Raw genomic sequence first — 14,440 nt, 5'->3', positions numbered from 1 at the left:
GTTCTCCCATTTCCACAGAGGAATTCGGGAGCTCTGTCAGAGTGACCATCCGGTTCTTGGTCACCTCCCTGACCAAGGCCCTTCTCCCCCGATTTCTCAGTTTGGCCAGGCGGTCAGCTCTAGGAAGAGTCTTGGTGGTTACAAACTTCTTCCATTTAAGAGTAATGGAGGCCGTTGTGTTCTTGGGGACCATCAATGCTGCAGAAATGTTTTGGTACCCTTCTCCAAATCTGTGCCTCGACACATCGGAGCTCTACGGAGAATTTCTTCGACCTCATGGCTTTCTTTTTGCTCTGACATGTACTGTCAACTGTGGGACCGTATATAGACAGGTGTGTGCTTTTACAAATCATATCAAATCAATTGAATTTACCACAGGTAGACTCCCATCAAGTTATGGAAACATCTCAAGGATGATCAATGGAAACAGGATGTACCTGAGCTCAATTTCGAGTCTCATAGCAAAGGGTCTGAAAACGTACAGTTGAAGTTGGAAGTCTACATACACTTAGGTTCGAGTCATTAAAAATCGTTTTTCAACCACTCTACACATTTCTTGTAAACAAACTATAGTTTTGGCAAGTCGGTTAGGACATCTACTTTGTGCATGACACAAGTAATGTTTCCAACAATTGTTTACAGACAGATTATTTCACTTATAATTCACTGTATCACAATTCCAGTGGGTCAGAAGTTTACATAGACTAAGTTGACTGTGCCTTTAAACAGCTTGGAAAAATCCAGAAAATGATGTCATGGCTTTAAAAGCTTTTGATAGGCTAATTGACATCATTTGAGTCAATTGGAGGTGTACCTGTGGATGTATTTCAAGGCCTACCTTCAAACTCAGTGCCTCTTTGCTAGACATCATGTGAAAATCAAAAGAAATCAGCCAAGACCTCAGAAAATAAATTGTAGACCTCCACAAGTCTGGTTCATCCTTGGGAGCAATTTGCAAACGCCTGAAGGCACCACGTTCATCTGTACAAGCAATAGTACGCAAGTATAAACACCATGGGACCATGCAGCCGTCATACCACTCAGGAAGGAGACGCATTCTGTCTCCTAGAGATGAACGTACTTTGGTGCGAAAAGTGCAAATCAATCCCAGAACAACAGCAAAGGACCTTGTGAAGATGCTGGAGGAAACAAGTATCTTTATCCACAGTAAAACGAGTCCTCAATCAACATTACCTGAAAGACTGCTCAGCAAGGAAGAAGCCACTGCTCTAAAACAGCCATAAAAAAGCCAGACTACGGTTTGCAACCTGATGAAACAAAAATACAACTGTTTGGCCATAATGACCATCGTTATGTTTGGAGGAAAAAGGGGAGGCTTGCAAGCCAAAGAACACCATCCCAACCGTGAAACACGGGGGTGGCAGCATCATGTTGTGGGGGTGCTTTGCTGCAGGAGGGACTGGTGCACTTCACAAAATAGATGGCATCATGAGGCAGGAAAATGATGTGGATATATTGAAGCAACATCTCAAGACATCAGTCAGGAAGTTAAAGTTTGGTTACAAATGGGTCTTCCAAATGGACAATGACCCCAAGCATACTTCCAAAGTTGTGGCAAAATGGCTTCAGGACAACAAAGTCAAGGTATTGGACTGGCCATAACAAAGCCCTGACCTCAATTCCATAGAACATTTGTGGGCAGAACTGAAAAAGCGTGTGTGAGCAAGGAGGCCTACAAACCTGTCTCCGTTACACCAGTTCTGTCAGGAGGAATGGGCCAAAATTGGAAGTCTCCCTGAAACTTTTGACCCAAGTTAAACAATTTAAAGGCAATGCTACCAATTGAGTGTATGTAAACTTCTGACCCACTGGGAATGTGATGAAATAAATTAAAGCTGAAATATATAATTATCTCTACTATTATTCTGACATTCTTAATATAAAGTGGTGATCCTAACTGACCTAAGACAGGAAATTTATACAATAATTAAATGTCAGGAATTGTGAAAAACAGAGATGAAATGTATTTGGCTAAGGTGTATGTAAACTTCCGACTTCAACTGTATGTAATTAAGTTATTTCTGTTTTTTGTTTGGAATAAATTTGCTAAAATTTCTACATCTGATTTCGCTTTGTCATTATGGGGTATTCCGTGTAGATTGATGAAAAAAATGATCCATTTTAGAATAAGGCTGTAACATAACAAAATGTGGAAAATGTCAAGGAGCCTGAATACCTTGCACTGTACATCAGTCAGTCTGTCTCCTCTCTCTCCTCTCAACTCCATCAACTTTCACCTAGATACATCAAGACTATAGCTCTGTTCTCTGCTATCTCTCTCTCTGAACTCTGACCTTAGTACATCAGGACTCTAGCTCTGTTCTCTGCTATATCTCAACTCTGACCTAGATACATCAGGACTCTAGCTCTGCTCTCTGCTATCTCTCTCTCAACTCTGACCTAGATACATCAGGACTCTAGCTCGGTTCTCTGCTATCTCTCTCTCTCAACTCTGACCTAGATACATCAGGACTCTAGCTCTGTTCTCTGCTATCTCTCTCTCAACTCTGACCTTAGTACATCAGGACTCTAGCTCTGTTCTCTGCCATCTCTCTCTCAACTCTGAGCTAGATACATCATGAACATTTGAACATCTTGACCATGTTTTGTTATAATCTCCACCCGGCACAGCCAGAAGAGGACTGGCCACCCCACATAGCCTGGTTCCTCTCTAGGTTTCTTCCTAGGTTTTGGCATTTCTAGGGAGTTTTTCCTAGCCACCGTGCTTCTACACCTGCATTGCTGGCTGTTTGGGGTTTTAGGCTGGGTTTCTGTACAGCACTTTGAGATATCAGCTGATGTACGAAGGGCTATATAAATACATTTGATTTGATTTTGATTTGACTCTAGCTCTGTTCTCTGCTATCTCTCTTTTGTTTTTTGTTTCTCTTTCTGTATGTCTTTTTCTATCTCTCCGTCTCCTTCTCTCTCACAATAGATCTTGCTAACACTTAGTAGTAACACGTTTAGAAAATTGTTTAAAAAAAAGAGTTGCCTTGATGTGTGGTTAATGTTTTAACAGGTGCCAAACAGAATGGGATTCGACTAGGAGACGTCCTTCTGCCTCCATGGGCCAAGGGAGACCCCCGAGAGTTCATCAGAGTCCATCGACAGGTGAGTACCAATCTACTGTATAGGTGTGTCAGGAGGTAAGACAACTGTGTTGTACAGTATACGCCAACATAGTCTGACGATGTCGTCCCTCCAAGTCTCGTTCGTTACTCAAACAAACGTGAGGAAGCCTGGCGATGTAGGCTGGCGCCCCAACCTCTACTGTGTGTCTGTCTCTAGGCTCTGGAGTGTGACTACGTATCGTCCCACCTCCATGAGTGGATCGACCTGATCTTTGGCTTCAAGCAGCAGGGTCCTCCTGCTGTGGAGGCGGTCAATGTGTTCCACCACCTGTTCTACGAGGGCCAGGTGGACATCTACAACATCAACGACCCCCTCAAGGAGACCGCCACCATCGGGTTCATCAACAACTTCGGACAAATCCCCAAACAGGTATCATATTAACATATAACAATATACCAATATAAGACAGGTGTCATATTAACATATAACAATATACAGAGCAGGTGAGTGAGGGGTGGTAGGGGACAGAGCAGGTGAGTGAGGTCTGGTAGGGGACAGAGCAGGTGAGTGAGGGCTGGTAGGGGACAGAGAGCAGGTGAGTGAGGGCTGGTAGGGGACAGAGCAGGTGAGTGAGGGCTGGTAGGGGACAGAGCAGGTGAGTGAGGGCTGGTAGGGGACAGAGCAGGTGAGTGAGGGCTGGTAGGGGACAGAGCAGGTGAGTGAGGGCTGGTTGGGGATGTGAAGAGGGGACAGAGCAGGTGAGTGAGGGCTGGTAGGGGATGTGAAGAGGGGACAGAGCAGGTGAGTGAGGGCTGGTAGGGGATATGAAGAGGGGACAGAGCAGGTGAGTGAGGGCTGGTAGGGGACAGAGCAGGTGAGTGAGGGCTGGTAGGGGACCGAGCAGGCGAGTGAGGGCTGGTAGGGGACCGAGCAGGTTAGTGAGGGCTGGTAGGGGACAGAGCAGGTGAGTGAGGGCTGGTAGGGGACAGAGCAGGTGAGTGAGGGGTGGTAGGGGACAGAGCAGGTGAGTGAGGGCTGGTAGGGGACAGAGCAGGTGAGTGAGGGCTGGTAGGGGACAGAGCAGGTGAGTGAGGGGTGGTAGGGGACAGAGCAGGTGAGTGAGGGCTGGTAGGGGACAGAGCAGGTGAGTGAGGGCTGGTAGGGGACAGAGCAGGTTAGTGAGGGCTGGTAGGGGACCGAGCAGGTGAGTGAGGGCTGGTAGGGGACCGAGCAGGTGAGTGAGGGGTGGTAGGGGACAGAGCAGGTGAGTGAGGGCTGGTAGGGGACCGAGCAGGTGAGTGAGGGCTGGTAGGGGATATGAAGAGGGGACAGAGAGCAGGTGAGTGAGGGCTTTTAGGGGATATGAAGAGGGGACAGAGAGCAGGTGAGTGAGGGCTGGTAGGGGATATGAAGAGGGGACAGAGAGCAGGTGAGTGAGGGCTGGTAGGGGACAGAGAGCAGGTGAGTGAGGGCTGGTAGGGGACAGAGAGCAGGTGAGTGAGGGCTGGTAAGGGACCGAGCAGGTGAGTGAGGGCTGGTAGGGGACAGAGCAGGTGAGTGAGGGCTGGTAGGGGACAGAGCAGGTGAGTGAGGGGTGGTAGGGGATATGAAGAGGGGACAGAGAGCAGGTGAGTGAGGGCTGGTAGGGGTCGGAGCAGGTGAGTGAGGTGGTGGTAGGGGACAGAGCAGGTGAGTGAGGGCTGGTAGGGGAGGGTTACCGGTATTCTGTGACATTTCAGTGGTTACCGGTATTCTGTGACATTACAGTGGTTACCGGTATTCTGTGACATTACCGGTATTCTGTGACATTTACAGTGGTTACCGGTATTCTGTGACATTACAGTGGTTACCGGTATTCTGTGACATTACCGGTATTCTGTGACATTTACAGTGGTTACCGGTATTCTGTGACGTTACAGTGGTTACCAGTATTCTGTGGCGTTACAGTGGTTACCGGTATTCTGTGACATTACCGGTATTCTGTGACATTACCGGTATTCTGTGACATTACAGTGGTTACCGGTATTCTGTGACGTTACAGTGGTTACCGGTATTCTGTGACGTTACAGTGGTTACCGGTATTCTGTGACGTTACAGTGGTTACCGGTATTCTGTGACATTACAGTGGAACCGGTATTCTGTGACATTACCGGTATTCTGTGACGTTACAGTGGTTACCGGTATTCTGTGACGTTACAGTGGGTACCGGTATTCTGTGACGTTACAGTGGTTACCGGTATTCTGTGACGTTACAGTGGTTACCGGTATTCTGTGACATTACAGTGGTTACCGGTATTCTGTGACATTACCGGTATTCTGTGACGTTACCGGTATTCTGTGACATTACAGTGGTTACCAGTATTCTGTGACGTTACAGTGGTTACCGGTATTCTGTGACATTAGTGGTTACCGGTATTCTGTGACATTACCGGTATTCTGTGACGTTACAGTGGTTACCGGTATTCTGTGACATTACAGACATTACAGACTAAAACATAATTTTTATAATTTTTTCAATAAAGTATTCTTACCTCTATTTTTTTATCCTGAAAGTAAACTATGGGGTCAGAAGAGACAGTCATCCATGGTACTGATTAGAGGTCGACCAGATTGGTACTGATTAGAGGTCAAACCAGATTGGTACTGATTTAGAGGTCGACCAGATTGGTACTGATTTAGAGGTCGACCAGATTGGTACTGATTAGAGGTCGACCAGATTGGTACTGATTAGAGGTCGACCAGATTGGTACTGATTAGAGGTCGACCACATTGGTACTGATTAGAGGTCGACCAGATTGGTACTGACTAGAGGTCGACCAGATTGGTACTGATTAGAGGTCGACCAGATTGGTACTGACTAGAGGTCGACCAGATTGGTACTGACTAGAGGTCGACCAGATTGGTACTGACTAGAGGTCGACCAGATTGGTACTGACTAGAGGTCGACCAGATTGGTACTGACTAGAGGTCGACCAGATTGGTACTGACTAGAGGTCGACCAGATTGGTACTGATTAGAGGTCGACCAGATTGGTACTGATTAGAGGTCGACCAGATTGGTACTGATTAGAGGTCGACCAGATTGGTACTGATTAGAGGTCGACCAGATTGGTACTGACTAGAGGTCGACCAGATTGGTACTGACTAGAGGTCGACCAGATTGGTACTGACTAGAGGTCGACCAGATTGGTACTGACTAGAGGTCGACCAGATTGGTACTGACTAGAGGTCGACCAGATTGGTACTGATTAGAGGTCGACCAGATTGGTACTGATTAGAGGTCGACCAGATTGGTACTGATTAGAGGTCGACCAGATTGGTACTGATTAGAGGTCGACCAGATTGGTACTGACTAGAGGTCGACCAGATTGGTATTGACTAGAGGTCGACCAGATTGGTACTGACTAGAGGTCGACCAGATTGGTACTGATTAGAGGTCAAACCAGATTGGTACTGATTAGAGGTCGACCAGATTGGTACTGATTAGAGGTCGACCAGATTGGTACTGACTAGAGGTCGACCAGATTGGTACTGACTAGAGGTCGACCAGATTGGTACTGACTAGAGGTCAAACCAGATTGGTACTGATTAGAGGTCGACCAGATTGGTACTGATTAGAGGTCGACCAGATTGGTACTGATTAGAGGTCGACCAGATTGGTACTGATTAGAGGTCAAACCAGATTGGTACTGATTAGAGGTCAAACCAGATTGGTACTGATTAGAGGTCAAACCAGATTGGTACTGATTAGAGGTCGACCAGATTGGTACTGATTAGAGGTCAAACCAGATTGGTACTGATTAGAGGTCGACCAGATTGGTACTGATTAGAGGTCAAACCAGATTGGTACTGATTAGAGGTCGACCAGATTGGTACTGATTAGAGGTCAAACCAGATTGGTACTGATTAGAGGTCGACCAGATTGGTACTGATTAGAGGTCGACCAGATTGGTACTGATTAGAGGTCGACCAGATTGGTACTGACTAGAGGTCGACCAGATTGGTACTGATTAGAGGTCAAACCAGATTGGTACTGATTAGAGGTCGACCAGATTGGTACTGATTAGAGGTCGACCAGATTGGTACTGATTAGAGGTCGACCAGATTGGTACTGATTAGAGGTCGACCAGTTTGTTACTGATTAGAGGTCGACCAGTTTGTTACTGATTAGAGGTCAAACCAGATTGGTACTGATGCTTCACAGAGAATGTATTCTACAGAGGAAGTGAGTTTTAAAAAAAAATTGATTTATTGAATGAGTCTGATCTCGTGTTTTTATCGGTCTCTTCCCAGTTGTTTAAGAAGCCCCACCCTCCGAAGCGTGTACGTAGTAGGTCTAACGGGGAGATGGCGGGGGGCGTGCCCGTCTCTCTCTCCACGACCACTGACAAGATCTTCTTCCATCATCTGGACAACCTCAGACCCTCGCTAGCCCCCGTCAAAGGTAGGACAGGCATGCACTCTCACGCACACACACACACACACACACACACACACACACTCTCATACACACTCTCACACACACACACACTCTCACACACACATATATATATACAGACACACACACATATATATATATATATATATACAGAGACACACACACACACACTCTCTCACACACACTCTCTCATACACACACACACACACATATATATATATATATATATACACACACACACACATACACACAAAGCAGCTGGCAGAATAATGTTCTGTATCAGCTGGCAGAATAATGTGCTGTATCAGCTGGGCTGAGCAGCTTGGCACTAGAAAGGAGAGGTGCTTTTAGGCCCCATGATTGGTCCATGTGACCGCTTGAATGTTTTATTCATTGGGCAATGCAATGTGATTTGTGGATTCAAATAAAGTATTGAAGGAGAGGAGAGGGTTTCAGACAGATAGTGTGTACTGATTAGGTTTGGGAACAGTGTGTGGAACAGTGTGTGTGTGTGTGTGTGTGTGTGTGTGTGTGTGACGGTGTGTGTGTGACGGTGTGTGTGTGACGGTGTGTGTGTGTGTGTGTGACGGTGTGTGTGTGACGGTGTGTGTGTGACGGTGTGTGTGTGACGGTGTGTGTGTAACAGTGTGTGTGTGTGTGTGTGTTTCAGAGCTGAAGGAGCCAGTGGGCCAGATCGTGTGTACTGAGAAGGGCATTCTGGCTGTGGAGCAGAATAAAATCCTCCAACCTCCTGTCTGGAACAAGACCTTTGCCTGGGGTTACGCTGATCTCTCCTGCAGACTGGCCAACTATGAGTCCGACAAGGTAAGCACACACTCGCTGACCTCAGCTGCAGACTGGCCAACTATCTCTCTGACTAACAAGGTCAGTCTGCGTTCTCTGGGTCTCAGTGCGGACCAGTGCAGACGTGAGCGTGCATGTTAATCAAGACATGTTGCAGTCATGGAATTCATTCTACAACTCAATTCTATTTCTGTGGTGTTGTTTTGACAATGTCTATGGCTCTATCTCAGTTCGTCTTTCCTTGATTCCTCTCCTCCTCCTCAAAACCCATCGGCGAAGAAGGTCAGAGGAGAGTAATCTTTGACCTTCTCCTCCAATACAGTTGAGAAGGAGACGAGGAGACAAGGAGAGAATGCAAGGAATGGAGAAAATACTTAACCTTGACTACAGACTAAATCCTGTGGGGCAGCAGTGCCCCCTGGTGTTAAGGCAGCAGTGCCCCCTGGTGTTAAGGCAGCAGTGCCCCCTGGTGTTAAGGCAGCAGTGCCCCCTGGTGTTAAGGCAGCAGTGCCCTTCCCTAACCTCCTGCTCCCCTGACCAACCAATCCCCTCTCTCCTTCCCCCTGACTAACCAATCCCCTCTCTCCTTCCCCCTGACTGACCAATCCCCTCTCTCCTTCCCCCTGACTAACCACTCCCCTCTCTCCTTCCCCCTGACTAACCACTCCCCTCTCTCCTTCCCCCTGACTAACCACTCCCCTTTCTCCTTCCCCCTGACTAACCACTCCCCTTTCTCATTCCCCCTGACTAACCAATCCCCCCTCTCCTTCCCCCTGACTAACCAATCCCCTCTCTCTTCCCCCCTGACTGACCAATCCCCTCTCTCCTTCCCGCTGGCTAACCAATCCCCTCTCTCCTCCCCCCTGACTGACCAATCCCCTCTCTCCTTCCTGCTGGCTAACCAATCCCCTCTCTCCTCCCCCCTGACTGACCAATCCCCTCTCTCCTTCCCGCTGGCTAACCAATCCCCTCTCTCCTTCCCGCTGGCTAACCAATCCCATCTCTCCTTCCCGCTGGCTAACCAATCCCCTCTCTCCTCCCCCCTGACTGACCAATCCCCTCTCTCCTTCCCCCTGGCTAACCAATCCCCTCTCTCCTTCCCGCTGGCTAACCAATCCCCTCTCTCCTCCCCCCTGACTGACCAATCCCCTCTCTCCTTCCCGCTGGCTAACCAATCCCGTCTCTCCTCTCCCCTGACTGACCAATCCCCTCTCTCCTTCCCCCTGGTTAACCAATCCCCTCTCTCCTTCCCGCTGGCTAACCAATCCCCTCTCTCCTTCCCCCTGGTTAACCAATCCCCTCTCTCCTTCCCGCTGGCTAACCAATCCCCTCTCTCCTCCTCTAGGCGGTGGTGGTGTATGAGTGTCTGTCAGAGTGGGGTCAGATCCTGTGTGCCATCTGCCCCAACCCCAAGCTGGTCATCACCGGGGGAACCAGCACTGCCATCTGTGTCTGGGAGACGGGCACATCCAAGGAGAGGGCCAAGACCCTCACACTCAAACAGGTAACCAGACTCTCTAGTCACTCAAACAGGTAACCAGACTCTCTAGTCACTCAAACAGGTAACCAGACTCTCAAATAGGTAACCAGACTCTCTAGTCACTCAAACAGGTAACCAGACTCTCTAGTCACTCAAACAGGTAACCAGACTCTCTAGTCACTCAAACAGGTAACCAGACTCTCTAGTCACTCAAACAGGTAACCAGACTCTCTAGTCACTCAAACAGGTAACCAGACTCTCTAGTCACTCAAACAGGTAACCAGTCTCTCTAGACACTCAAACAGGTAACCAGACTCTCTAGTCACTCAAACAGGTAACCAGACTCTCTAGTCACTCAAACAGGTAACCAGACTCTCAGGTAACCAGACTCTCTAGACACTCAAACAGGTAACCAGACTCTCAGGTAACCAGACTCTCTAGACACTCAAACAGGTAACCAGACTCTCAGGTAACCAGACTCTCTAGACACTCAAACAGGTAACCAGACTCTCAGGTAACCAGACTCTCTAGTCACTCAAACAGGTAACCAGACTCTCTAGTCACTCAAACAGGTAACCAGACTCTCTAGACACTCAAACAGGTAACCAGACTCTCTAGTCACTCAAACAGGTAACCAGTCTCTCTAGACACTCAAACAGGTAACCAGACTCTCTAGACACTCAAACAGGTAACCAGACTCTCAGGTAACCAGACTCTCAGGTAACCAGACTCTCTAGACACTCAAACAGGTAACCAGACTCTCAGGTAACCAGACTCTCTAGACACTCAAACAGGTAACCAGACTCTCAGGTAACCAGACTCTCTAGACACTCAAACAGGTAACCAGACTCTCTAGACACTCAAACAGGTAACCAGACTCTCAGGTAACCAGACTCTGTAGACACTCAAAAGGGTAACCAGATTCTCTAGTCACTCAAATAGGTAACCAGACTCTCAGGTAACCAGACTCTCTAGACACTCAAACAGGTAACCAGACTCTCAGGTAACCAGACTCTCTAGACACTCAAACAGGTAACCAGACTCTCAGGTAACCAGACTCTCAGGTAACCAGACTCTCTAGTCACTCAAATAGGTAACCAGACTCTCAGGTAACCAGACTCTCTAGACACTCAAACAGAGTGTCAGCCTCCTACTGGCACTCCAACACAACTTATAGCAGCATCTGGTCTCCCATCCAGGGACTGACCAGGACCAACCCTGCTTAGCTAACTTTTTCTTCATCAACCTACACACAATGCCTCATAATGACAAAGCAAAAACTGTTTTTTAGACATTTTCACAAATGTATAAAAAATTTAAACAGATACCTTATTTACATAAGTATTCAGACCCTTTGCTATGAGACACAAAATTGAGCACAGATGCATCCTGTTTCCATTGATCACCCTTGAGATGTTTCTACAACTTGATTGGAGTCTACCTGTGGTAAATTCAATTGATTGGACATGATTTTGGAAAGGCACACACCTCTCTATATTAGGTCCCACAGTTGACAGTGCATGTCAGAGCAAAAACCAAGCCATGCGGTTGAAGGAATTCTCCGTAGAGCTCCAAGACAGGATTGTGTCGAGGCACAGATCTGGGGAAGGGTACCAAAACATTTCCTCAGCATTGAAGGTCCCCAAAGAACACAGCGACCTCCATCTCTGCAGCACTCCACCAATCAGGCCTTTATGGTAGAGTGGCCAGATGGAAGCCACTCCTCAGTAAAAGGAACATGAGAGCCCGCTTGGAGTTTGCCAAAAGGCACCTAAAGGACTCTCAGATCATGAGACACAAGATTCTCTGGTCTGATGAAACCAAGATTAAACTCTTTTGCCTGAATGCCAAGCGTCATGTCTGTAGGAAACCTAGCACCATCCCTACGGTGAAGCATGGTGGTGGCAGCATCATGCTGTGGGAATGTTTTTCAGCGGCAGGGACTGAGAGACTAGTTAGGATCGAGGGGAAAGATGAACAGAGCAAAGTACAGAGAGATCCTTGATGAAAACCTGCTCCAGAGCGCTCAGAACCTCAGCCTGAGGCTAAGGTTCACCTTCCAACAGGACAACGACCCTAAGCACACAGCCAAGACAACGCAGGAGTGGCTTCTGGACAGGTCTCTGAATGTCATTGAGTGGCCCAGCCAGAGCCCGGACTTGAACCTGATCGAACATCTCTGGAGAGACCTGAAAGTAGCTGTGCAGCGACGCTCCCCATCCAACCTGACAGAGCTTGAGAGGATCTGCAGAGAAGAATGGGAGAAACTCCCCAAAATACAGGCGTGCCAAGCTTGTAGCGTCACATCCAAGAAGACTCGAGGCTGTAATCGCTCTAATCGCTGTCAATGATGCTTTAACACAATACTGAGTAAAGGGTCTGAATACTTTTGTAAATGTCATGTTTTTTTGTTTGTTTTGTATACATTTGCAAACATTTCAATATAAAGCTGTAACGTAACAAAATGTGGAAAAAGTCCAGAGGTCCGAATGCAGTGTAAAATCCAATTACTCCCCAACAAACACACAGACACCATTGGATAGTATCTCTGCCACTCTTTAACTTGTGTGTAATGCGTGTCTGTGCCTGTATGTAACATGTCAGTAACCCGTGTTTTAACATGTGTGTATGTCCCTCCCCTCTCCTCTCCCCTGCCAGGCGTTGCTGGGCCATACAGACACAGTAACCTGTCTGACAGCCTCGTCAGCGTATCACATCCTGGTGTCTGGTTCTAGAGACAGGACCTGCATCATCTGGGACCTCAACAAACTGTCTTTCGTCACACAGCTTAGAGGACACAGGGCCCCAGTCTCCGCCCTTTGCATCAACGAACTCACGGTGGGTGGTGTATACACACTCAGGGTGATGTTTGTTTCCCCCAAACCTATGGATGTTACAAGGGTGATTCAGAAATTAAGAGAGATATTTCATTCTAGTTAAGGATACTATAGTTATCACGTTTCACATTGGATTTGTTATTAACTACAACAATGTTGTTGTTGTTTTATTCTAGTGCCCCTCTGGTTGTTAGCTAGCTAGTTCTGGTCCAACTCTAGTTCTGGTCCAACTCTAGTTCTGGTCCAACTCTAGTTCTGGTCCAACTTTAAACCAACTCTAGTTCTGGTCCATCTCTAGTTCTGGTCCAACTTTAAACTAACTCTAGTTCTGGTCCATCTCTAGTTCTGGTCCAACTCTAGTTCTGGTCCAACTCTAGTTCTGGTCCAACTATAAGCCAACTCTAGTTCTGGTCCAACTATAAAGCATCTCTAGTTCTGGTGCAACTATAAACCAAATCTAGTTCTGGTCCAACTTTAAACCATCTCTAGTTCTGGTCCAACTATAAACCAACTCTAGCTCTGGTCCAACTTTAAACCAACTCTAGTTCTGGTCCATCTCTAGTTCTGGTCCAACTTTAAACCAACTCTAGTTCTGGTCCAACTTTAAACCAACTCTAGCTCTGGTCCAACTTTAAACCAACTCTAGTTCTGGTCCATCTCTAGCTCTGGTCCAACTTTAAACCAACTCTAGTTCTGGTCCATCTCTAGCTCTGGACCAACTTTAAACCAACTCTAGTTCTGGTCCAACTCTAGTTCTGGTCCAACTTTAAACCAACTCAAGTTCTGGTCCAACTTTAAACCAACTCTAGTTCTGGTCCAACTTTAAACCATCTCTAGCTCTGGTCCAACTTTAAACCATCTCTAGTTCTGGTCCAACTATAAACCATCTCTAGCTCTGGTCCAACTTTAAACCATCTCTAGCTCTGCCATTAGTGTGTTTGGACCATGATAGTTTGTTGGTGATGTGGACACCAAGGAACTTGAAACTCTCGACCCAGGACAGTCGTCCAAGCGGTGATGCAGCCAGTCAAGTTGATCTCGATGTTCGCAGCTGTAGAACGTTTTTTGAGGAGCCGAGGGCTCCTGTGGGGGAGAGGCACTGCCGTGCCATTTTCACGACTGCCCTGTGCGGATTATGTTAAGTCCTTAGTAATGGGGGACACCAAGGAACTTTAACCTTTCGACCCACTTCACAACAGCCCTTTTGATGTGGATGACGGCGTACTCTCCCGTCTTTCTCCTGTAGTCCACAATCAACTCAACTTACTGATGTTGAGGGAGAGGTTGTTGTCCTGGCACCACACTGCCAGGTCTCTGACCTCCTCCCTGTTGGCTGACTCATCACGGTCAAAGATTAGTTCTATCACCGTTGTCTTGATGATGGTGTTGGAGTCGTGTGTGGCCATGCAGTCGTGGATGAACAGGGAGTACAGGAGGGGACTACACACCCCTGAGGGGCGGAGGTGTTGTTGTCTACCCCCACCGCCTGGGGCCAGCCCGTCAGGAAGTCCAGGATCCAGTTGCAGAGGGAGGGGTTCAGTCCCAGGGTCCTTAGCTTGGTGATGAGCTTGGAGGGCACTATGGTTTTGAACGCTGAGCTGTAGACTATGACCAGCATTCTCACAGTCATTTTCCCTCTCGTCCAGGTGAGAGGGCAGTGTGAAGTGCAATTGAGATTGCATCATCTGTGGAATTGTTGGGGCGGTATGTGAATGAGAGTGGGTTTAGGGTTTCTGGGATGATGGTGTTGATGTGTGTGTCGTGACCAGCCTTTCAAAGCATTTCA

At 47.5% G+C, this 14,440-nt stretch overlaps 1 protein-coding gene across 4 annotated transcripts in view; it reads left to right on the top strand.

Moving 5' to 3' along the window:
- wdfy3 (WD repeat and FYVE domain containing 3) overlaps positions 1 to 14,440 on the top strand; it is a 218,094-nt gene that overhangs the window by 194,915 nt on the left and 8,739 nt on the right. For all 4 annotated transcript variants that reach the window (XM_036936512.1, XM_036936513.1, XM_036936510.1 and 1 more), the window contains 6 exons: positions 3,044 to 3,135; positions 3,313 to 3,525; positions 7,389 to 7,539; positions 8,204 to 8,358; positions 9,683 to 9,841; positions 12,476 to 12,655. In XM_036936512.1, the coding sequence (XP_036792407.1) occupies positions 3,044 to 3,135; positions 3,313 to 3,525; positions 7,389 to 7,539; positions 8,204 to 8,358; positions 9,683 to 9,841; positions 12,476 to 12,655 (950 nt within the window). The remainder of the gene's footprint in view (positions 1 to 3,043; positions 3,136 to 3,312; positions 3,526 to 7,388; positions 7,540 to 8,203; positions 8,359 to 9,682; positions 9,842 to 12,475; positions 12,656 to 14,440) is intronic.

This window comes from Oncorhynchus mykiss, chromosome 11 (genome assembly GCF_013265735.2).
Source record: "Oncorhynchus mykiss isolate Arlee chromosome 11, USDA_OmykA_1.1, whole genome shotgun sequence".
In the NCBI taxonomy this organism is placed as follows: Eukaryota; Metazoa; Chordata; class Actinopteri; order Salmoniformes; family Salmonidae; genus Oncorhynchus; species Oncorhynchus mykiss.
The sequence above is the reverse complement of the archived record's forward strand: the minus strand, read 5'-3'. Positions and strand labels throughout refer to the sequence as shown.